Below are 24,944 nucleotides of genomic sequence, written 5' to 3' on the forward strand. Positions count from 1 at the left end.
GGCGGGGCAGACAGCCTCAGGTTTTCAAAGTGACTTTAGATCCCAATAACTTCGTAAAGACAGAGGCAGCACCAGAACCCACGTCTCTGGACTCAGCTTGAAAGGATGTGTGAGTGTGTGCGTGTGTGTTGGACTTAATTCATGAGCTGTTACAATGTTATGGTTAGGAACACAGGCTAGCCAGGCTGGATTTGAATCTCAGATCTGCTCCTTGCAACTTTCCTCATTTCTCCTGCGTAGATAAAATGTAGGGTGGGGCAAAAGGAAGTTTGCAGTTGTGAGCACGCAAAACACAGTTTTTCTTGTATTATTATTTATTGTATTATTTTCCATACAAATGACTGTAAACCTGCTTGTGCCCAGCCCTGTGTAGGGTTGGTCAGTCTCCCCAGTTTATATAGAGTATTAAACATGTTAATTCATGTAAAGCACTTGGCTACAAAGTCACTGCTTAGTAAATCTGTTAAATCCTAAAAGTGAAAAAAAAAAAAAGACCCCACTGTTACAACCTTACCCAATGTCAGTATCTCAGTTGAAATCACCATGAGGGAATTCAGTCTGTATTTTGAACTAAGCAAACTTCTGAATAGTGGATTAAGTGCAAGAGAAAGGACATTTGCCTCTAATGTAGTGCTTATGAGCCAGTCTCTGTTCTTGGCACCTTTAACACTAACAATCCTATGACAACTGCATTAGGTATATTTTATTGATGTCTCCATTTCACTGATGAGGAAACTGAGGCAGGAAGATGAAGGAACTTCTTAAAGGAGTCCATTCTGAAATATTAGGTGGGATTTGTCTAAGTCAGGAGTTGTGCTAGGCACCAGGGACACTAAATCGTGGTTCATTCTTTTTGAGCACCTCCTGTACCTTAGGCTTGGTGTCAGGTGCTTTACATAATTTCATTTAAGCCTCACAATAACCTTGCTAGTTAGGTATCCTTAATCCCATTTGATTATTATGGAAATTAAATTTGATAATTTGGCGGGGTTCAGTTGCAATAAACCGCACCAGCTGGTGGGAGGTGCATCCCGTATTACCATTCAAATCCAGCCTCCTTCCCAGGAAATCCCACGGGACTCCGCCCCTCAGCCAGGCCCGGCCCCGCCCACCTCCTCTACGCATGCGCGCTCCTCGCGCAGCCCCTCCTCCCTCGCGCCGCGACGCGCGCCTGCGCAGTGCTTTCCATGTGGGCCCCGGCTGTCCGCCCGCCCAGGTGAGCCGCCGCGCGAACCGCCTCCTCGGCCAGGCCCTGCCACCAGCCGGGCAGCCGCCCCCGCCTCGCCGTTGCCGCCCCCTCTCGGTCTGCACGCCGCCATGGGCAAGAGCAGGACGAAGCGCTTCAAGAGACCTCAGTTCTCCCCTACCGGCGACTGTCAGGCCGAGTTGGCAGCGGCGGAGAACGGGACCGAGCTGGAGGAGGACGACGGGCCGGCGGCGGAGCTGCTGGAAAAGGTGGGACCCGGGCTCGCGGGCCCGAGGGGCGGAGCGGGGCGGGCGAGGGGCGCGGGCTGCGGCTCTCTTCTGACCCCGCTCCCTTCCGCAGCTCCAGCACCCGAGCGCCGAGGTCCGCGAGTGCGCGTGCGCCGGGCTGGCGCGGCTGGTGCAGCAGCGGCCGGTGCTCCCGGACCTGGCGCGCCGGGACGCCGTGCGCCGCCTCGGGCCGCTGCTGCTCGACCCCAGCCTGGCGGTGAGGGAGACGGCGGCCGGCGCGCTCAGGTGAGCGGGGCGGGCGGCCGGGGCGGGGCTTCGGGGCCGGGCGGCGCAGCTGTCTTGGGTAGCTGGAGGATTTGCAGAGGGAGGATTTGAACTCAGACCCCAGAGGCTCCATTTGCAGAGGGAGGATTTGAACTCAGACCCCAGAGGCTCCCGGCTGCCCAGCGTCCTCCCTCAGGGCCTAGCGCGCATTGTCCCCTCTCCAGGAACCCTCCAGAGCGTCCTGAGAGTCAGGAAAGGCTCCCAGTACAAATGTGCCAGGGTTTCTGGGTGTAGGGGACTGTGATCAGGCAGCACATGGGGCGAGACAGTCGAGATCCCCGCCGCCAGAGTGAGACGCGCTCTGGAGAAAACCCAGAGGAGGATGAGTTGGGGGTGAGACGTTACTTTAAAGTGGAGGCCCTCTAGGTGACAGCTGCCAGGAACGGGCCGGGGCCGGGGAGGAGCAGCAGAGAAGGGAGGCAGCAGAGGCCTTGTCACGGGTAAAGAATGGAGGTTGGTGTGGCTGCGTCGGGTAGGGGCGCGGTGTTATGGGAGAGGAGGCTGGAGAGATGGACAAGAGCTTGGGGGTGCGGGACCAAAGGACCTATTCGTTCTGAGCAGGAGTGACATGATCCAAATTACCTTTTCAAAAAGGCACTCTGGCGGCTGTGCAGCCAATGGACTGGAGAGGGGGCAAGAGTAGATGTTGGTGTTTGTAGTCCTTATAGCTCTGCCTCTATTTATTGTGTTTCATTCATTGGCTTCGCAGGTCAGGGGTGCCTCAGGGATGTCCTTCTCAGTAGGTTCCAAGACAGGGTCCCTTCACGTAAGATTAGGCTGTGACTTATTCACATTATATAGGAAAAGTCTTTCCCCCTCCCATCCCTGTAGGCGCGCACCTCCGCGCTTCTCAGACGGACTTGTTGCATGACTAAGTCCTTTGTTTGCATCGTGTACGACAGTAGTCAGAACAGGTGGGAATCCAGGGATTGGTTCTGCAACATCTTATCAAAATAATAAGCAATTTCGTCTGGGAAACCTTAATGGTTAGAAATGGAAATACGTTGGAGGGCTTCATGGTGCTTTGTGATGTGCTCTGAAAGTAACACGTGTCTTAAACTCGTGTAGGAATCTCAGTGCTTGTGGAGGCTTTGAGGTTTGCGATGACATGGTGACGAAGGACATCATGACGCCGCTGGTCGCCCTGCTCCGGGAGGTATGCAGCTTCTACAGAATCCTGGGGGCAGTTGTCAGATGGAGCGTTGAGTATGCAAACTCAGGGTTTTTTGTATGTTTTTGTTTTAGTACTTGGGTGTGATGTTGTCTTCCCTCAAAACATCCTATGGGAATTTTATTTCTTTTCCTGGAAACACTGATCTCTCATCATCGTTGATAGCAGTCTCTAGTTTGTCCCCACTACCTTTATTTATATAATAGTTGGAAAAGACCTTCCCAAAACTATAGACAGACTCCTTTAGACTTTAAACTTCATACAACAGAATAATTAGCATTCCTTCTTTACGCACGGGGTGCTCGTTTATATATTGTTAAACCCTCACAGCTGTCCACTTGGCATCTGTAAAATATCTGGTTTTTGTTGTTTTGCCTGAAAGATGACATTAAGTTCCCAGATTTAATACCGTGCCAACTTTTTTTGCGTGATACGAGCTCCGGGATCAAGGCGCTCTCTCGCTGGCGTGCCTCTGGTCCACGGTGCTGTCCTGAGGGGTGATTTTCACTCGGTGCTCTCCAGGGTCATCCAGTTCTATGAGAGGCACCAGCCTGTTCCTTTGTAAAGCAGTGGCCCCACCAGGAGTGATTTGCCCCACAGGAGCCGTCTTTGATGGTCACAGCTTGGGGGAGGGGCTGCTCCTGGCAGGCGGTGACCGAGGATGCTGCCAGACCTCCTCCAGTGCACATGTCAGCCCCACAGTAGAGACTCGTCGGGTCTAAAACGCCGGCCGTGCCGAGGCGAGAGGCCCTGCTTTAGGGGACGCCGTGGATGCTGCTTGAGGCGCAGTACACAGGGTGGTCCCCTGCACCTGCTCTGGAGCCAGGATGCCTGGGTCTGAGTCCCAGCTGCACCACACACCACACTACCCCCCCAGCAGCTCTCAGAACCTCAGTTTCCCGCCGGTAGTGGAAGACTGGACAGTGGTTCCTCTACTTCACGGGCTTGTGGTGCGGGCTGAGTGACTCCGTGTATGTGAGGTGCGTAGACTGGTGCCTTGCATTTAGAAGGCACTGCGTGGATGTCAGACCTTACCGTGTGTTGGTTTTCTTTGCCTTGTTTACTGTCTTTATCACATTAGATTGAATACTTCGTATTGATTTTACATTTTTATTGTTTTGTCTTGTTTGTTTTGTTAATCCTCACCTGAGGATATTTTTTCCATTAATTTCCACAGAGAGTGGAGGAGTGGTAGGGAGGCGGGGAGAGAGAGAAACATCGATGTGAGAAAGACACATCAGTTGGGTGCTTCCCACATGCACCCCGATGGGGGCAAGGATCCTGCAGCCCAAGTTCGTGCCCTTGACTGGGAATCGAACCCGAGACTCCTTGTTCCTCTTGCCAAAGGGGAGCAGGCTTGTGAACCACTGTGATTTCTGATGTTTAGATTTTGTGATTGTTCGCTGTCATTAGCCGTTTGGTTTCATTGTTCTTTTGAACCAGGTGCTACTTTTGATGTTTGGTTACAGTGTAGCGCGGGACTGGATTCCAACGAGATGCCTGCCCGGGAAGAGAAGGAGCCGCACAGACATTCTGTTGAGAACATAGCCAACGAGGCCGTGAATGTGCTGTGGAACATCTGGTGAGGCGCTCAGCCCGCCCCCCACCCCCCCCAACAGCGCGGCTCAGCCCCGGGGGCGCTCTGCTCTCCGCTGTGCGCCTGTAACCCGGACGCTGGCCCTGGGTGCTCGGTCAGGTCAGGTGCTGAGTCCTCCCTCCCGGCTTGGTCCCTCATCACTGCATCTTCTCCTGCTTCTCCGCGCTTCTCCCCAGTCCTTACTGCTGACCAAAACACGGGAGCCTTGGCCACTGGCACGCGCCGCACACCCTTCCCCCACCGGCGGGTACCTGCAGTGGCAGCTGTCCTAAAGCCAGAGGCCCGCGCAGTCGCTGCTGTGGTCTGGCATCTGGACCGAGACAGGGACCACACAGCTCGGTGGTGCCTGACGCCCCCACCCTGCGTGGCCGTGCGACAGGGAAGCAGGTGCCTGGGAGGAGCTCCCCCTCCCCGCTCCATTCCAGGACTGCCGCAGCCGCGGCCTGGGTGCACCTGCTCTTAGGAGTGGAAATGGCTAGAAACACAACCTGGATCTCCTTTTTTCTCCCCCACTTTATGTTCTCCATTTTAGCAAGACGCTGCCAGAGCTCCTTCTGTTTAGTCAGCAGCAGTTATAACTTCTGGCCAAAAGCACGGGTACTTCTTAGTAAGAAGACAAGACTCAGTCAGATCTGAAAGCTGCCGACACGGCAGCCCCAATTGCCTCTGGTTCATGGGAAACAAGTGCACGCGCTCCCCCGGCAGCACGGGGAGCCGACGTGAGGAGAGTCATGGGGAACTAGTGCACGTGCTCCCCCGGCAGCTTGGGAGAACCGACGGGAGGAGACGGCATCGGAGCGGGCAGCAGCGCACCACATGACTTTATTTATGTATTAAATGTTTTTATTGGTTTCAGAGATGAAGGGAGAGGGAGAGAGAAACATCAGTGGTGAGAGGGAATCACTGATCGGCTGCCTCCTGCACGCCCCACACTGGAGCTCGAGCCTGCAACCCAGGCCTGTGCCCCGACTGACTGGGAATCAAACCCTGACCTCCTGACTCATAGGGTCAACAACACCGGCCATTGGGCCACAACACCGGGCCACGTAACTTCAACCTATAGAAACTGTTGAACTTGGAGATTCTCTAGAAAGTTCTCCGGGAAGAGCCTGAAAGTGTAATCTCAGTGAGCTCTCTCCTGATGCCTGTGAGCCTCTCTGTGTCATGCCACTGACATGTTTGCTTATAGTTTATATTGTAAATATACTTTCATACATGTGTACTTTTACTGTCTCAGTGCATGTGTGTTTACCCTCCTGGCTGTACTGACTTGGCTGTGGGCTTCTTGAGGGCAGGTTCTTGGAGTGCAGTAACTAGAGAGAGAGGAAGACAGGAACAGTTCATGTTTCAGTTCGTAGGACTGGATTTAGTGCTGTAGTCAGCTATTAGTATGTGATATGGGTATGTGGTATGTATGGGGCAATATTTTCTCTGGAAGCATGGCTGTCATTATTACAGTTAGCTCTGTTTACCCTGTATTTAGTACATATGATAATAGCAGTGATAACATTAATTCTGATTTTTTTATTAACAGTACGGTTTTTAAAAATATTATAGCAGGATCTCCATTACAGACTAAATTCTGCTTGTTGAAATTATCAGAGTCTAGAAAGAATGGCTAAAATTTAATCCTACTTTCTTAAAATTGCGTGCCTTTGGGGAGAAGCATAGAGGCCTTTCACTTACTGTCACTGCGGCGCGGTGGGAAGCGCAGTGGGCCGGCCCTAGGAGCCACCACGCACAGAAGGTGTGGTCCTTGGGCAGGTCACGCACCTCTGGGGCCTGGGCCTCCTCTGGAAGGAAGTGGTTTCTCAGGCTCTTCCAGCTCTGCCCGCCTGTGAGCAGACGGGGGTCGGGCAGAGAGACGGGCGGAAGAGCCCACTGGGTGGAGAAATAGACGCAGACACCGCTGCGTTCCTGTCCAGAGAGGACAGTGGGCAGTGGTTTCTTCATAAAATGGCGGGTGTTTGACTCCAACTCTGGTTCTGTTATAAAACCTGACTGACTTTTTCATGAATTCCTGTGGTTGATTTCTTAATGTGAAAATGTGAATAGTAACACTTTTCCCCCCCTTCAATTTAGTGAATGCAGTAACAGAGCAGTGTCTGTATTCAACAAAGAAGGGTGCTTGGAGATGGTATTAAAGTACTTAAGCAGGTTTCCCACCAACGTCGACCTGGCCATTTCAGCAGGTAAGGGAAGAAACAGTGATGATCTACTTACGTGTGGCCGGCCTTGTTTGAAAATGTTTATTCAGATGTAGCATGTTTCTCGTGTGCAAATGCATAGCTGAGCTCTGTTCTGAATCTTTTAAAATCTGTGGTCAGTACTTACACAGTTTTCCTGCTCTTCACTCGGAACGGGAGGGAAGCAGTTAATTGAGCCTGTGAGGCTTCTGCTGTTACCATTCATAGAAGCCTCTCCCTTCCTGAGCTCCTGGCTGCCATTCGCGGAGAAACAGTGGCCCACAGCTACCAGGCCTCGCAGCCAAAGGCCATTGGATTCTGGACCTATTTAAATGCCTTGCACCACTGTCTCCTCCTTCTTTTGTAAACATGTTTTTATTGATTTTTAGAGAGAGGAGGGGAGAGGGATAGGCTAGAAAGATAGAAACATCAATGAGAGAGAAGCATCATCGATCAGCTGCCTCTGGCACACCCCCTACTGGGGATTGAGCCCACAACCCAGGCATGTGCCCTGACCGAGATCGAACCGGTGGCCTCTTGGTTCATGGGCCGGCGCTCAATCACTGAGCCACACCAGCCGGGCTGCTGTCTCCTACCTTTGGCATAAAACTGGTAAATCTGGGCCTTTTTTTGAGAGAGGAAAACAAATGATTGAAATTTCTCGCAGGCCTGCTTCCCTTCCTTGGGATGGCAAAGCTGCCCGCCTCCCTCCTCCTGCCCACGGGGTTAGAGAGCCATTGGTGAAGTAGGAGCCGAAACCGGAGAACTTGGAGTAGAGCGGAGAAATAATTGATGAAAAGCATCCCTTTTCTGCCCATAATCCTGGCAGGCATCCTTTATTTAACTATGCATTCTCCTGGCAAGGACGAAGCACATTCTCCTTAATGCTGTTTCTCTTGGCTCTAATGGGTACTTTTAAGAGCACAGAAAAGAAAAAGAAAAAAAAAGAAAAAAAGCCGGGGGGGGGGGGGGCGGCGCAAATACTACTGCGGAAATTTAAAAATCTTTTTCTTAAAATGGACTCTTTGGCAAGGGGGAGACTGAGTAAATGTGGAGTTTCATAAACAGTGGAACAAGGAAATTGGCAGGTGACTTTTAATCTCAGAGGGTGGGTTTTATTACAGTAAGAGTTTCAGGAAAGTTAGTTCATTGCTTTTAAAAGAAAAACCTCACTTCTATTTTTGTGTCTTTAGCCTTGTCACAGATTTATTTGTCTTGTTTGAATTCAGGGGAGGAGTTAAATGGAGCTATTTTGGTGTGAGCTACCCTCGCAGAATTCATTGTTTCTGAGCATTTCATTCTTGTCTTCCTAGCCTATTGTTTGCAGACGGTAACGGAAGATAACCCAGAGCTACTGAAGTCGCTCAGTGCCTCCGCGCTGCCCGTGCTGGAATCCGCCATGCGGGCTCCTGTCAGTTCCATGGCGTACACCCTGTTGAAGACACTGGTGGCAGGTAATGTTTAGCCGGCTGTGACAGGTGCTTCTCAGTAACTTGTAGAGACGGGAGGCTGAAACTCCTTGATTTCACCAATCCGGGCCTTCTGTGCTTACTATGTCTGTTCTTCACTCGGAAATTTTTAATATTGAAGTGGAGACCCTGAATTCAAGCGGTGTGCATAGTTGGGAAGCCTCCTAGAGTTGACTTGTTTTCCATGTAACAGAATACTGTTGTCTGATGGAGAAATGCTGCTCTCAGGGTCCCTTACTAACTAGGAAGATCAGAAATGGGCTGTGGGCATCTAAGACGTGACCACTCACTATATATATATATATTATTGATTTCAGTGAGGAAGGGAGTGGGAGAGAGAAACATCAGTGATGAGAGAGAGTCATTGATTGGCTGCCTCCTGCATGGCCCCCACTGGGGATCCAGCCTGCAACCTGGGCATGTGCCCCTGACCAGGTATCAAACCATGACCTCCTAGTTCATAGGTCCATGCTCAGCCACTGAGCCACACAGGCCAGGCTGTATGTACCACATTTGGTTTTTCCATTCATCTGTGGATGGACACCTGGTGGCTTCCAACCTCTGGCTGTTGAATCATGCTGCAGTGAGTACGGGGGTGCAAATGCCTGCTTGAGTCCCTGCTTTCAGTTCTTTTGGGTATGTACCCAGGAAGTATTTTTTTTTTAAATATATTTTATTGATTTTTTACAGAGAGGAAGGGAGAGAGATAGAGAGTTAGAAACATCGATGAGAGAGGAACATCAATCAGCTGCCTCCTGCACACTCCTTACTGGGTATGTGCCCGCAACAAAGGTACATGCCCTTGACCAGAATCGAACCCGGGACCCTTGAGTCCGTAGGCCGATGCTCTATCCACTGAGCCAAACCAGTCAGGGCCCAGGAAGTATTTTTAACAGTCACTCTTTAAACCATTGGCCTAACTACTTAATGGTAGCTCTCGTTCTGTTTTGATAAGAACGTGCTGCATGATTGGTCCGTTCGCGAGACCTTGGAATTTTTAATACATTGCATTCCACTCTTGGAATATAAGAAGTTGCCTCAGAGAGCAGCTCAGGTTAAGATGAAAGAAAGAAGCAACTGAATTTATCATTTTCAAAGAAACTCGATCGGTGCTCCTGGCCTGTTGCGAGGCGGTGTATCAGAGGAGGGCCTGTGAGCCAAGGAGGGGAGAGGTGGCGAGGGGCTGTAGTAACAGGAGCTCCTCTGTGCACAGCTCGCTGACATGTACTAGAAACCAAACAAAGGCACTGGGATCAAGATTTTTTGAAATTACAGCTGAGCTTAGAGAACCAGTCTTGTGGAAACCGTATTTATCAGATTTCGAAGGCGAGTCCTTTGTCCTTGCACTCATTTTCTCCCAGGCACAGTGTGGAATCTAAAGGACATTATTCCGTCCAAGAGTCAAGCAGAAATCATAAGCGCCATCCTCAAGATCTTATCCGAAGTTTTGGAAATGGACGCGGGCGCAGTGGTCATTCAGATGAAGGAGGCGGAGACGCAGAGGCTGAGAACCGCCGCGGAGACCGAGGAGATGCTGGAGAGCGCGAGCGGTGCGGGCTTGACCGAAGACGACGAGATGGAGGAAACTCCTCCCAAGAGAAGGGTCAGGAGGAAAACTTTCATTTCGGATTTACTTCCGGTAAGTCAGGTCTGTGCGTCCAAACGGGGTCACACGGAGGTTTTCTTTCAACAGCTACCCTACGTTTTGTCGGACAGTGTGAGAGCAGAGTTAACTAGAAAGTGGATTTCAGTGAAAATCAGTGCTGTCTTCCTCCTCCTACAGGGGAAAAAGCCTGTTTAGAATGAAACGTTTACATACAGAAGATTTCAAAGACGGGACAGAGCGAACTGTTACAACACGTTAGAAACACATGGTCATCTTCCCGGCTGCTGTCTGCTCAGTGCCTTTACACGCCGTCTCCCGACTTACCCAGCAGAGGAATTGTCACTCTGCTTGGATTGTCCAACCCAGGGCATCTTTGTCCCTTTTATTTTATTTACTTATTAAATACATTTTTATTGATTTCAGCGAGGAATGAAGAGAGAGAGAGATAGGAACATCAATGATGAGAGAGACTCATAGATCGGCTGCCTGCTGCACACCTCCCACTGGGGACCGAGCCCGCAATCTGGACATGTGCCCTGACCGGGAATCCATTCTTGACCCCTTGGTTCACAGGTCGATGCTCAGCCCCTGAGCTCCGCTGGCCAGGCCTCGTCTCTGTTGTGTTAGTGCTGAGCCTCACCAGGCAGCCGGCCAGATGGCCCTGTGCCCACTGCTGCTGCACGGAAGAGGCTGGGCGACGGGGAAGACGAGCGATGGCTGGTGGGTTTGCTGATTGGGTGATGGTGCCCGCTCGTGCCAGTGGGTGTGACATTGGCGTGAGGGTGCGGGGAACTTTTCAGCCGCGCTGGTCAGCAGAGAGAACACTCCCAAGGAGGAGAGCGGGTGGTCAGGAGGATGGAGGAGCGGAGCCTGCTCATTCAGGTGCACGTCTGTGCCCTGCCGGGTGCCAGGCTCGGGCCAGGTGCTGACCAAGGGAAGATGATTAAGACGCACTTCCTGTCTTCAGGGACCGCCTCCATCGTGGGAGGAGAGGCGCGCGGTAGTGACTTACTGTCATGCCTGTGTTGGGACCGCAAGGGCTGGGCGCAGGCCTCCCCGGGAGCAGTTTGTGTAGAGGAGGCAGAGGATGGAAGAGGCTGTCAGCACTCTGGACAGGCACCTGGGCCGCCTTAGAGGCTGGTGAGAGCAGACGGCACTGTGAGGCCCTGGAGGCCGGAGGCGCAGGAGGCCGCTGGCGCCATCCCGGGGGGAGGAGGCCTGAGCTGGAAGAAGGCACGAACGTCCCCACACTGTACCGCTTCAGACCAGCCGGTCCTCCTTCGTGTCAAACGACCTGAAACTGAGGCTGATCTACGGGAACGCCTTAGAGTTTTGTGAGGCTGTGCCCAGTAAGAATTAATGTGCCTGAAAAGACATCTGTCAGCATACTACTTGTTTGTGTTCACACAGTCTCTTAAACATGAACTGGTGGTGTTTAAAAGGAAAATGTAGTTAGAGCTACTTTTCTAGCCCCATGAATAGCTGTTAGGTGCACAGCATTGTGTCAGGTGTGGGGTGAACACTGCCCTTGAGTTTCTTGCAAGTCATAGCGTGTCGCCTTGAGCATTTGCCTCTGTGGTTAGGGCATCTACCCGCGGACTGCAGGCACTCAGGTTCAGTTCCAATCAAGGACATATACCTGGGTTGCGGGTTCAGTCGGGGCGCGTGCGGGAGGCAACCAGTCGAGGTGTCTTGCCTCTCTCACATCAATGTGTTTATCTCTTCCCCTCTTCCTCTCTCTCTGAAAAGCAATGGAAAAAATATCCTCATGTGAGGATTAACAGCAACAAAAAGTATGGATACTTAACTGGTATTTAGAGATTTACTCCCCTAAGTACTCTTTAAAAATAGAATTTTGCTGCTTATAAAATGCAGTGTTTTCTTATAACAGAAGCTTGCTTTTTAAAGTCTATTGACATAACTGAGTCGACTGGGTGATTAACATGCCAGTCGGCCAGCCAGCGTTTAGGTGCCCGTCGGCTGCCAGCCATCATGCTGGTAGGTGCCGGGAATACAGACATATAGTCCGTTAGCTCCGGTCCTCCTCACTGCGGGAGTCCTTTAGAATCAGACCCTGTAATCGCAGCATTTCACCCAAGAAGCTGCGGTCACAGACCAGGGTCCTCGCTCCCCCACGTCCACAGCTGTCGGCCATCAAACCGCAGTCTGTTCTCGTCGATGTCCCTGCCCACGCTCCCCTCCACTGCCCAGTGTTATGAAGCCGATCTCTGCTATCATAACATTTCTGCTAGATTGGTGCCTCCTGTCACTTGGATAGCAGTGAGCAGCGGGGAACTGTTCCGAGCAGGAGAATTGCATGAAAAGGCAAAAGCTAACTCAGATGCGTCTAAGCCAGATCTGCGTGCCTTTTGAAGTGGGTAAGAGCCTGCAACAGCCTGTCTCGTATATACATTTGGTTTGGTTGAATACCATACCCACAGCAAAGAGGAATAATTTTTACGTTCATTCTTGCCAGCAATAAAAGGAATACAAATATTAAATGAGCTACATCTCTTCAGTTAGCCATTTGCCTTTATTTTTCAAGAGCTTGTTTCGAAATTACAGTTACATTGTTGCACAGGAAGCGGCTTGAGGATAACAAAGGGAGTGTATACCTTCTAGAAGGAAATCGGGACTATGTTGCAGTCTCTAGTTATTTTGTTTGCTTGATTTTTAAGAAATGTTTTTATTGATTTTTAGTAAGAAGGGAGAGGGATGGAGAGAGAGAAACATTGATGAGAGAGAAATTTCCATTGGCTGCCTCCTGCATGGCCCTGACTGGGAATCAAACCAGCAACCTCCTGGTTCATAGGTCAACACTCAACCACTGAGCCACACCGGCCGGGCAGGTCTCTAGTTTTTAAGCTCTGACCCATAAATCTGACAAATAAGATATCCCAAGTAATCTGAACTATTCCACACTAGTGAAATGCGTAATAAATTATAATGCATCCGTCATTCAGACAGTAGAGTTTACATGATTTTTAGCTTATGCACGGGTTTGGAATGTCAGTGTAGCTATTTCACTTTCCATAGGTGATTTGTAAATTAAGGTTGTGTAAGTCTCTCCAGCCCCTCTTAAGGATGGTAATTGACAAGGTTGTGTTAATTTATTCCCGGGGGAGGGGGTGCCCCCTCTCTCTTCAGTGTTAAAGGAATGCCAGCTGCATCTTCAGGGCAGCCAGGAAGCAGCCTTCTGGTCCTCAGCAAGCTCTGCGGGCGTGAAGGGCTGCTGGGAGTTCTCATGGGTGCAGTCTTTCCTGAGGGGACATCCAGGCATCTGAGAGCGGGTTTGTCGTGTGTCAGTGCCTGGCGTCTGAAATGAATGCTCTGTTTCATCTTAGTGCTCAGCTACTTAATATATCCGGCTAAGTTTCAGGGTGAATTCAGTTCATGGGGCTGAGTATTTCTCCGTCTCTCCAGCTAGCGGATTGAGCGTCGACCTATGAACCAGGAGGTCACAGTTTGATTCCCGATCAGGGCACATGCCCAGGTTGCAGGCTTGATCCCCAGTGGGGAGCATGCAGGAGGCTGCCGGTCCATGATTCTCTCTCATCATGGATATTTCTCTCTCCCCCTCTCCCTTCCTCTGTGAAATCAATGAAAACATATTATGAAAAGAACATGCTTTCCCCGACTCTGAGAGCTGGTGTTGGTTTTCCTAGCCCACTAACGAGGAGCTGAGAGAGGCCACGGCACTGCTGACAGCACAGCAGACCGCACTGGAGATCATCGTCAACGTGTGCTGCAGCGAAGGTTCGTCCCCGGCCCTGCTCCCGGGCGGCCCTGCTCCCCTGGGCTCCACAGCTCACCAACCCCAGCCCCGCGTGCTCTGCACTCTCCACAGATCCCTCGGACGATGAGTGGGAGGAAGAGCTTTCCAGCAGTGACGAGAGCGAGGCGTTCATGGAGAGTTCCCTGGGCGAGGGCGGGGGGCAGCTGCTGTCTCCCCTCTGCCTCTCGCACGAGACGCACGCCGCCCTCACCAACTTCCACATCCCCAGGAAGGTACTGGCTCCCGGTCCGGGCTCGCCGTGGGCGCGGGGAAGGCCTGGGAGGCTGCTCGCTCTGTGTGCAGGGGAGTGAGCTCACACTGGGTCACCGGGGACGAAGCCGAATGCAGGCCTGGACGTGGGCTGAGGAGCCTCAGCCGCCCGCCGTCTCACGTAGCTGCCGCGCCGGCTCTGTCAGGGGCCTGTGTAAGGAGTCCACTGTTCAACTTCGCTTTCCTGCCTTTTCAAGTCCAGGTGTTTGAGAAAAGTGCCTTTCCCAGCAGCGCTGCCGTGGACGTGTGTTCCCGGAACCCCACGTGGAAACCTCTGGTTAGAAAGTAAGACCTTGTCTGTTTCAAAGCCGTTTGCCGTCGCTGTGCTATGAAAGGGGGACCACTCAGCCGGAGCTGCCGCCCCCCCGGTTCCCGAGTTCTGTTCCCGGGTGTGTGCCCTGAGAGGCGTGTGCTTAGGGCACTGAGACCCGAGCGTGTGCACAGCAGGGGGCGTCCATCGGCGGCAGGATGGGTCCATGCGTTTGGCATCGTCAGGCAGTAGGATGCAGGCAGCAGTAAGCAGAATCCGAGCTAGGACTTGTCCCCACGGGATGAAACAGCATCGAGCCAGAAAGGGAGGCACAAAGGAATATACGCACTGCTTCAGGTGCTTCTTTAAATATATTTTTATTGACTTCAGAGAGAAAGGGAGCGGGAGAGAGAGAGAGAAACAATGGTGAGAGAGAATCATGGATCAGCTGCCTCCTGCACCCCCTGCAGGGGATTGAGCTGCAACCTGGGCATGTGCCCTGACCAGGGATCAAACTGTGACCTCCTGGTTCATAGGTCAATTCTCAACCACTGAGCTGGGCTGATTCTGTTTTTACAAAGTTCAAAAGCAGGTGGCGCCAGGCTGTGTGTTAGGGATGCGTGCATGAGTGGTGAACCTGTGAAGAAAGCAAGGAACTGTTTCCCATCCATGTCGGGCGTGGTGACCTTCAGCGGTTGGAGCGGCGGGGTGTGGCAGGGAAGGCACAGGGGGCTGTGGGGTGCCAGCCGCGTGCATTTCTCACCTGGGTGCACGGTCGTTGGCTTGAAACAGTTAAACTGGACGTGCATTGAAGGGCTTTCCCGGAGGGAGGGCACACTTCCCAGCTACAGGTGATTTGAAAGCTGCTGCCGTGGCCAGAGTTTTCTAAAGCCAGTGCCTGATGCCCCGGAAGTGGCTGTGCCTCGGGGCCTGGAGGCTCGGGCGGTGTGATGGAGTCTGTGCTGACTGCCGGAGCGCAGGGTGGCAGGGGGCCTGGGTTCCGTGGGGAACCCCGTAGAGAAGCAGATGACATTCTCCGCTCCCGCCGCAGGATGAACACCGTGCAATGGCGAGCCCTCGTGTGTCTCCAGAGTCTCGTGTCCCTGCTGGAGGTGGAGCACCTGGGCGGGGCGCCGGCCCTGCAGGCCCTGGCGCAGCACCTGTCCACCCTGCTCTTTTCTCAGCCAGGTCAGTCGCCGGGCTGCTGTGGGCCCCGCTCGGGCGGAGCGGGACTTGGGAGGGGCAGGACCGGGGACAGGCCCTGTCACGGTCCTTTCAGTCGCTGCGGTCTGGCAGGGCTTTGCCAGGAGCTCGCTTCCACCGCACAGCGTGTCTGCGACGATGGCACGTGTGCCGCTTCCCACGCTCGGTCTGGGTCTGTCCCCTTTGCACAGAGCCGCTTGCCTCGGAGAAAGGCACTCACGCCTCACCCTGTTTCAGACTTTGCCAAGCACGTGGACTTCCTGGAAGCCATCAGCAGCGCCTTGAGGGCCCTTCTGCAGACAATGGCCGCCAACAACATTTCTCAGGTGAGATGTGGCCGCTGTTCTGTGCAGCCCGCCAGGAGCCTGGTTATGGAGGCAAAGTGATGCCCTCACTGCTGGTGAAGGGCGTTTCCGTCACGTGGCCCTTGTACAGTACGAGGAGAGCAGAGGCGCCTAACGTGAGACTAAAGCCTTTCCCCTCCCACCGCGGCCCCTCCTCCCACCGCGGCCGCAGGCTTTCTCATTGGTGCAGCTTCTTTTTTTTTTTTTTTTATTATTTTTTAAAAAAAATATATTTTATTGATTTTTTACAGAGAGGAAGGGAGAGAGATAGAGAGTTAGAAACATCGATGAGAGAGAAACATCGATCAGCCGCCTCCTGCACATCTCCTACTGGGGATATGCCCGCAACCCAGGTACATGCCCTTGACCGGAATCGAACCTGGGACCTTTCAGTCCGCAGGCCAACAGTCTATCCGCTGAGCCAAACCGGTTTTGGCTCATTGGTGCAGCTTCTTGACGGTGAGTAAAGATTTTCTCTGCTCCTCGTTTGTCTCCTTAACAGCATTTTATTACAGACGTTTCCAAGCACGCCCTCCTGACCCTGCACAGCCAACCACCTCACCTCCATGCGAGGCGCCTTTTCCCTGAAACATTTAACTTTTTATCCAGGAAATTGTCAGACTTTCCCAAAAGCAGAGATGGTAGTGTGTGGTCATAAGATAATAGCGTAAGGAACCCCCACGCATCGTCACCGTCACCGGGTCTTAGCCGGTTATTTCACCCGTAAATGAACTTTTTAAAATTGTAACCACAGTACCGTTACCCCAGGCTCACAAATGAACTTGGTTATCAGTGATGGGTGGTGAGAGCACGCTCCCTGTCTGGTCGGTCCTCTGCCACCCCCGGCTGCTCCTCGGGCCTTGAGGGCTCTGCTGGGCTCCGTTCCTCTTCACTAGTCCCGTCACCACCCCGGGTGACCTCACTGTCCCAGGGCCCCGGCTTCCCAAGGCCTGGACCTCCTCCCCAGCGGCCGGGTCTTCCTCCTGGACTCCATGGCGGGGCCCCCAGGACATCCCACACATGCCACGCTGCCCCTGGCCCCAGAGTTGACTGGGAATGTTAAACGTAGTGCGTGCTGCTGGCTTCATACGTACTCTTCAAACATTTCTTTGTACATCGGAAACTTTTTTTCAAGAACGTAACTTTTTGATTCTGTGACATGGGAATGGGAAGAATGCCCGGCCTGCCGCGTGGCTGTTGGGAGGGTCAGCGAGCCCTCCCTGCAGGGCTTGCAGGAGCCTCTGGCATTTCACTGATGTGCCATGGTGCCAGGCGGCCATTGGCGGGGCCAGCCGAATGCTTAAGAGGAACTGCTCAAGCTCAGGCTCAGTGACTGAGAAAGTGTCCCTCTGGGTTAAGGTTGTCCGTTCTCGGGCTGGCGGCGTGTTGGGCATGGAGCTGCAGGAGCCTGGCTCCCGAGGGCTTTATTAGCAGAGGACACCGAGGGCTGGACTTGCTGAGGGACAGCTCCGGCCTGGACACAGCTGTCCTGCCGCCCAGTGGCTCTCCCACACGAGGCACTTCCACTGGGAGTCAGACGGCCATGATGCCACACGCCTTCTCCCCACCGGCCGGCCCGCTCTGAAAGCGCCAGAGTTAGTGGAGCTTTTCCCATCCGACGGGCTTCTCGTTCAGAGATGAATTCGGTGGTTTAGAGCAGCTCGGTCTCTTCGACAGAGTGACAGCCCACATTTAGTGAGTGCTGTGCGCGCACTGTTTAACCCTCCTAGCAGCTCTGTGACGATCATCGCCCCCAGTTGCTGACGGGAGACGAGGGTTCCGAGGTCTAAGGACCTGGGCTGGATCGCCAGGAGGAAGGAGTGGGGCTGGGATTCGAACCCAGGGCGTCAGGTCCCGGTCCCGAGCCCTGGGTGCCCACACTGTGCTGCTTCTCCCAGGCAGCAGGACGTCGCACTCTCCCCTGTCCTCATGTGTGCAGATTAGCTCACACCGGAAGTATCCCTGCACGGCAGAGTGCTGTGTCAGCTAATGGTTCCACAGTCCTTCGCCATCGCCATAACCCCTCTCGGAGTGCGCATAGGTTCAGCCAGTTTTTATTAAAGCTACGTGATCCTGTTACGTTTTCAAATAATATGAAAAGCAGTTGGAATCTCCTTAGCCTGTGTGCACCTGAACGGACGCCTTTAGACGGACTAGTGGGAGCGCAAGCCCTTCCACAGGTGCGCGGCGTTGCAGGCTGGACGGCGCCAGTGCCAGACGCAGGCCTCCCCTGGCTCCACGACCAGCGGTTCTGGGAGTGACCAGAAAGTGTAGCATCATCTTTGCTGAGAGCTGCTGTCCTCAGGACAGGCAGCCTGTGGAGATGCCCTCGGCGTGTCACGCGTGCTGTGGGAGTGGGCTGAGCTTCACCTTAAATGCTCGTCTTCTCCTTCGACAGTGCATGACCCCCGACCAGCTGATGACGCTGTGCAGAGCCGGCATCCAGAGCGGCAGCGTCGGGGTGAGAGTGAACGTGGTGAGCATTTTGGGAATCACAGGCAGCGTCCTTGCCAAAGAAGATGGTGCACTTGAAACTCTCAAGGTAACACAGTGGCTTCCGACCTCAAATGCTCAGTGATTAGAGGTGGGGTGTGGGGTGTGGGGCTTCAAAACCTTGCTGGACATCATGAGACGAGATCACGTTAAGGAGCTGCTTCCTGGAGAGTATTAGTGAAACGCACCCTGTGGTGCGGGGTGTGAAGTAGAAACGCCGCCTGAAGGGTTCCTAGACACGCACATTCAGATGGAAAACAGGCCCGAGCAGTGAGCAGCCTGTCCCGAGGTCACCCTGCTGCTGACAGTGGAGCCAGTGTGGCGCTCAGCCTGTCCCCTCCCACCTGTTTACCAGGTGCGCCCTCGGGGCGGCGGGGGGGGGGGGGGGGAGGCTGCGGTGGGCGGGCTGTGGGGAGGTGGGTGTCAGAGGTCAGCACAGCAGAGCCCCCTGAGACTGTTGTGTTCAGTTTCTTTCATTGCCTGTGAGTGTTTGTCTTACACTTTAAAAAGCAGGGTTTTTGTTGCAGAGACTATTTCTATGCATTTTTATACCGTGGGGAAAGCCTTTTTGAGGGAGACAAGGAAAACGTAATAATTTTCTAAGTCGATCTTTCCTATGTCATTTGTGGGCCTTATTTCATCTTATTTAGTAATATAAGCTCTACTATGTTTCATTTATCTTATATTTTACTTGGTGTATTTATAAATATGTGTTAAGTCTTTTAAAAGCTCTCCTTTGCCCCTGGCGTTTTATGTAAAACCTTGTGCATAAACCGCTGTCACCGTGAAGCAGTGCTCAGGAACGGCCCTGAGCGCCGGGTGACGGGTGCGTTCTGTCGGCCGCAGACCATCGGGTGCTTCCTGCTGGAGGTGGCCACCAAGGACCCGTCGCTGGTGGTGGTGGGAGAGGCGCTGGACGCCCTCTTCGATGTGTTCGCTGACGGCAGCGAAGCTGAGAGGGCCTCGGTGCAGATCCGTTTGTTATCTGCCCTGAAGGAATTCCAGCCAGTCTTCAAGATGAAGGTACGAGAGAAATGCTACTAACGCCTCAGCATCCTGGGGGAAGGGGCTCCCGGGGGAAGGGGCTCCTGGGGGAAGGGGCGGTGCGACCCCTCCCAGCCGCCTCCCTGCTGCCTAGAGCACTGGGGCCCAGGGCTGAGTGCTGTGGGCTGAGTCCCTGCTCAGTTACCCAGAACGTGCAGCCGCTGGGACTTGAGCCAAATGGCGGCTGATGTTCTCCTTTCTGTGAGCTCAGTGATGTCACAGTCATGTCCTCCTGTGGGTGCGCTGTGGTCTGGGGCCCTCAGAGCTTCACATCTTCACCCTGATTGTGTGTCCTGCAGTGCATACAGTTGATTTCATTGTCATGGATACTTCCCTTTGGTGCGCTAAGAAAAAGACAGACTCGCAACCGGTCTCTGTAGGGGAATGGCGCCACTTCCATTCGCTGTTTTATTTATTCTTTCATCTGAAGCATCAAAGCTAACTTTGAGTCAAAAAATAATTTTCCAAACCTCTTTTGGGGGCAGGTGGAGTGACACCAAGAATTTTAAAACAGCTTGAACCACATGCGTCTAAATTTACCATTCCCTTCTTACCTAAATCTTAATTTTTAAATTATGTCGTTTTTTAAAACAAAAATATTTGTGTTTTTCGTATTTATATTTTAAATTCAATATTCCCCCTTAAGTCTTGGTGGGGAGAATAGAGGTTTTGATGGAAAGTTATTCTGCTTTTTGTTGTTTTCCAATATGTATTTCTTTGATCTAAGAAGCTTTTAAAATAGAATTTCAGGCCTCATGGAGAGAACTCTGCGATAAGTTTTAGGTGGATATGATTGTATGGCTACAAATTTAAATTTCCTGAAAAAATTTTAAGACATAAAGTAGTTTTCACCCAGCCGGTGTGGCTCAGTGGTTGAGCATTGACCCCATAAACCAGGAGGTCACCATTTGATTCTGGCCGGGCACATGCCCAGGGTGCGGGCTCAATCCCCAGTAGGGGGCATGCAAGAGGCAGGTGACATGATTCTCTCTCATCATTGATATTTCTATCTCTCCCTCTCCATTCCTCTCTGAAATCAACTAAAAAACAAAACGTTTCTTTTCCAGAAGAAAAGAAACTATAAACCCAGGCTGTGCCCATCCTCTGCCATGGTCACATCTGTAGTGGGTGTTGGTTTAGGAACATTAACAGCGGTTTGTTTTTATATAATGTTAATGTCATTGCAATAAATTTAATTAAATTAAAGGTGCATGATCTTAATTTATTTTTATGGCTCATGTACTGTTACTCCATTTACTTTGAAAGTGAAAATGTTGACTCCGGCGGCTTGACAATAAGATGGCGGCGTAGGTAAATGCCTGTATTCATCACCTCCCACAACCACATCAAAATTACAACTAAAATACCCAACAACCACCATCCAGAACCGCGGGAAAGCTGGCTGAATGGAAGTCCTACAACTAGGGGTAAAGAAGAAAGCAGAGACTGGTAGGAGGTGTGGAGGCGCAGAACAGGCTGGTCTGACACCCACGTGGGCTGCTTTTTTAATCTGGAGGAGGATCATCTCTGCGGAGGCCCCCGGAGGAGCAAGGGGTCCCAGCCCCACACCAGACCCCCAGCCCAGGCTCCCAGAGCTGGGAAAAGAAGTCCCTACAGGCAGGAAGAACTCCGGCTGTAAAAACCGGGGCCCGGGGCTTGGTAACACACAGGCTGCCAGAGACCCAGCTGTTCCTCTTCAGAGGTGGCGCCACGAGCTGAGCTACAAAGCCCGCTTCCCTCTGAGCTCAGCACCAGGGCGAGGCTCTGGGGACACAGACACACACAGGGAGGAACTGGATTGTCTGGCATCAGGGCAGGAACTCGGGGGGGTGGCTTTCTCCCAGTCGGAGGTGCTCACAGGGATCATTGTTCCTATGCTGGGATCTCCCTGGTCACAGTGCTGACTGGCAGCCATTTCTGTTTGATCTGTCCTGGTGATTCCCTAAGACCTGGTCCTACCTAATTTACAACCCCACCCAAGCTACAGCTGGGTCAGGAAGCCCCAAAACTATCAATAAAAGGCCCAAGACCCGGCACCAGTACCAGCCTGCCTTGCTTCACAGCTGGGCCTCATCTGGGCACTGCCAAACCCAATACAAAGAGGAAGAATTGGAAGATCTCTCGTAGCTTCTGCTGGGTGGCCCCAGGCAGTGCTGACTGCCCCTCTCTGGAGACCCAAGAGCCAGTGTACCCAGTGGTCAGTGTGAGACCAAACCAGATTACAATTCTTCACATCCATAAGTGACACACTCAAGGGGCAGACTCAGCACCAAAGCCCCACTGAAGCAAGTCCTGCTCCATAGAGGTGCCTCCTGCACAGCAGCTCCCCCACTGTGGTTGCAGCTGGTCTTCACAGCCAATTGTTCTGGAGGTCAATTCCTCCCAGTGACACCAACAGCCATCAAGTCTCAATTACAACAAAACAGTGCTCACAGCCCACAAAGGGGTGCACCTAGAGCTCCCAGCTCTGATGACGGGGGCTGACCCACTGGGCCCTATAGAATACATAATAAACAAGGCCACTCTACCAACTCAAGGAGATGTAGCAGCTCTACCCAATACATAGAAATAAACACAGGAAGCAGCCAAAATGTGGAGACAAAGAAACATGTTACAAGTGAAAGAAATGGAAGAAAGCAAGCTACCGGATATAGAGTTCAAAACCATGGTTATAAAATTACTCAAGAATCTTCTAGAAACCTCCAAAAAAATGGAAAAGGACTAGTCAGAAATTAAGCCTACACTGACTGAAATCAAGAATAATGTACAGGGATTCAAAAATAGAGTAGAGGATTCTGAAAATCAAATCAATGATTTGAAATATGAGGAAGCAAAAACACCCAACCAGAAGAGCAAAAAGGAAAAAAAGAATCCAAAAATATGAAGATAGTGTAAGGAGCCTCTGGGACAATTTCAAGTGTACTGACATTCACGTTATGGGGGTGCCAGAAAAAGAGAGAGAGCAAGATATTGAAAACCTATTTGAAGAAATAAAGAGAAAACTTCCCCTGCCTGGTGAAAGAAATAGACTTACAAGTCCAGGAAGCACAGAGAGTCCCAAACAAGAGGAACTCAAAGAGGCCCACACCAAGACACATCATAATTAAAATGCCAAGAGCAAAAGACAAAGAGAGAATCTTAAAAGCAGCCAGAGAAAAGCAGTTAGTTACCTACAAAGGAATGACTATCAGCTGATTTCTCAACAGCAACTATGCAGGCCAGAAGGGAGTGGCAAGAAATATTAAAAGTGATGAATAGCAAGTACCTACAACCAAGATTACCCAGCAAAGCTATCATTTAGAATTGAAGTTCAGATAAAGAGCTTCACAGACAAGAAAAAGTGAAAGTCCATCACCACCAAACCAGTATTATATGAAATGTTGAAGGGTATTTAAGAAGAGGAAGAAGAACAAAAAGAAAAAGGGGGAAAAAAGAACAACAAAATGCCAACAAATACCTATCAACAATTGAATCTAAAAATCAAAATAAACGAATAAGAAATCTAATGATCAGAATAAACCGGTGAATAAAATAGAATCAGAGGCATGAAAATGGAAGACTGACGATTCTCAGACGGAAGGGGGTGGGGAGCGGGAAGGTATTATACAAAGATCTTATATGCATATATGCATGACCTATGGACACAGACAATAGGATTGAAGGTCTGGAGCGGGGTGAGAACTGGGTGGATGGGGGAGGCCAATGGGGGGGAAAAGAAGAGAGACATCTGTAATCTCAACAATAAAAGTTTTTTTAAAAATGAAAATGTTTCACCAATTCCAGCAGCTGGCTCGTTCTGAAAATAAATACACCCAAAACAAAATGCTTTCTTGATGTGAAGGAATTAGTAATTGACACCAATTCGTATATGGTTTTCTTTTGGCAGATCCGAAAAGAAGGGAAAGGCAAATACAGTCCAGATCAGCTGTGCGTTCTCAATAACGTGAAGACGAACTTGAGGAGGTTCATCGCTTATCAAGAGACTGTTGAGAAGAGACTGACTGCTTGACCTGTTGAAAGAGAGCAGTTCTCGTCCCAAAGTGTTCAACTCTACAGGTTCCCTGGTGCGTGTGCATTTCCGTTATTCAGTGTCTGTATTCTGTGTGTTGAAGTTCTCAGAACTTCGAAGCCTGTCAGAAACCCTTCCTTCCTTGAACTCTGGGATTGGGGTGGCGTTTCCCATGCTCTCTCCGCCTCAGTCTCCGGACATGGGACCCGGGAAGGCTGGGAGCTGGGAGGGGCCTCGTGGTGCTCTGTGAGCAGCACAGAAACTTGACTGTAGTCAGTATCCTTTTATACTAGCTGAATTTTTAACAAATTTGAAGACAAGCTTTATGAAAGACTTTTGGTATGAAGTATATCAATTATGTTTACCTTTTGTGAAGTGAATGAATTGAATTTGTATTCCACTATTTAGTAGAATGTACGAAAGAGCTAATGAGGTCATTATCACCCTCTATATAAACAGATCAGATCAATTATTGCTTTGTAACCTTGTTTAATTTGATATGTCATCAGAATTGGAGGAAAATATTTTTAATAAATAACTTTTTAATCAAAAGCTTTGTGTCTTACAAAATCTTTTCAAAAAATACCAGATAGTCCTGTTTCTGGGCATTTGCTTGCTAATGGGCATTGCTGTGAATATGTGTGGGGTATTAAAAACCAGACTTAAGCAGGGACCTCCAGCATGACTCTCAGTGTCCTTGAGACATCGCTAACTACAAAACATTGTTGAGAGAGAGTAAACCTGAATGAAGGGAGAAGTATACCATGTTCATGGATGGGAAGATGGTATTTCTTCCCAACTCCATCTATAGATTCGAGGCAATCCCGATCAAAATCCTAGCAGGGTTTTCTATAGAAATTGACAAGCTGGCTCTAAAATTATGTGGAGGGGAAAGTACTTGAAATATCCAAAACAACTTTTAAAAGGAAGAAGAACCGTGACCTCCTGGGTCATAGGTCAACACTCAACCGCTGAGCCACGCCGGCTGGGCTCGAAGGAGGTTCCCCTTTCCGCTCTCACCCCGAGGCCTGCTTACTGCTTCCCTTGGTAACACCCACTGAGAATTTCAAGGTCTAACATGTTCTTTTACTCTTGTCCCTTCTTTTGAGTTAACAGTATACCTTCATTTTACTACTTAACCAAAAGGAAACTCGTGTCTTGTAGAAGATTCTCAAATTTTGCCCTATTAGAGAAATTTATATCCTTAACTGAAACTGTTTGGGCCCGCTTAATTGAACAATTCCTCATTTTCATGAGCGGAATTAACTCGAGCTGTTTTTTTCTATGCCAAGTGAGGAAATTACAAGCAAGTGGTTTCCAGTATTTGCTTCAATGTATTTTTAGCCTCTGGCTTCATGTGGGAATCCTATTTATGAGAACACAGTTGCCCTAAAATTTTAATGTTTTCAGCAATGTATGCCTGGCCCTGAAAAGGACAAATTCTTTTTGAGTAAAGGAACTGCTGATTGCAATCACATTAAGTCTGAGTGATACCAGGAAAACACCTTCCCACTGTCATTTGTAGGAACCAATTTCCTGAGTTTGTGTAACATAAAGACACTTAAACTTATTCAAGTAAAATAGGAAGAACTGAAGTATGTTTTTTTGTGTTTTTTTTTTTAATGAAGACTATGGAATTAGCGTGCGCTCGAGTGATTTCACCGAGATGGTTCAAGTAGTTACTTGCCTTTTTTTCTCTTTTCTATCAGAGATTAGTGTACAAAGTCAGGAAATGTTTAAAATCGTCACAGTCTGGAAAACATTGCACA

General features: G+C 50.8%; 1 protein-coding gene across 1 annotated transcript; it reads left to right on the top strand.

Annotated features, from left to right (window-relative positions):
• Nucleotides 1-1,181: 1,181 nt before the first annotated feature.
• On the top strand, nt 1,182-23,727 carry HEATR3 (HEAT repeat containing 3). Its single transcript, XM_081106875.1, has 15 exons — nt 1,182-1,455; nt 1,547-1,719; nt 2,827-2,914; nt 4,399-4,511; nt 6,609-6,718; nt 8,026-8,166; nt 9,543-9,820; nt 13,453-13,543; nt 13,635-13,795; nt 14,035-14,117; nt 15,134-15,270; nt 15,523-15,611; nt 18,028-18,171; nt 18,969-19,145; nt 23,053-23,727. Exons 1-15 carry the CDS (start codon nt 1,318-1,320, stop codon nt 23,173-23,175), a joined length of 2,046 nt encoding a protein of 681 aa, XP_080963001.1. The 5' UTR covers nt 1,182-1,317; the 3' UTR covers nt 23,176-23,727.
• Nucleotides 23,728-24,944: the final 1,217 nt, after the last annotated feature.

Source organism: Myotis nattereri, assembly GCF_964212035.1.
Source record: "Myotis nattereri genome assembly, chromosome: 15".
In the NCBI taxonomy this organism is placed as follows: domain Eukaryota; kingdom Metazoa; phylum Chordata; class Mammalia; order Chiroptera; family Vespertilionidae; genus Myotis; species Myotis nattereri.

What these genes read in the sequence shown, in the direction of transcription:
- HEATR3 (XM_081106875.1), top strand. Translation starts at nt 1,318, where the DNA reads ATGGGCAAGAGCAGGACGAAGCGCTTCAAGAGACCTCAGTTCTCCCCT. An exon ending in TGGTCGCCCTGCTCCGGGAG is followed by an intron (nt 2,915 to 4,398) that starts GTATGCAGCTTC and finishes GTTTGGTTACAG; the next exon opens with TGTAGCGCGGGACTGGATTC. An exon ending in AATGTGCTGTGGAACATCTG is followed by an intron (nt 4,512 to 6,608) that starts GTGAGGCGCTCA and finishes CCTTCAATTTAG; the next exon opens with TGAATGCAGTAACAGAGCAG.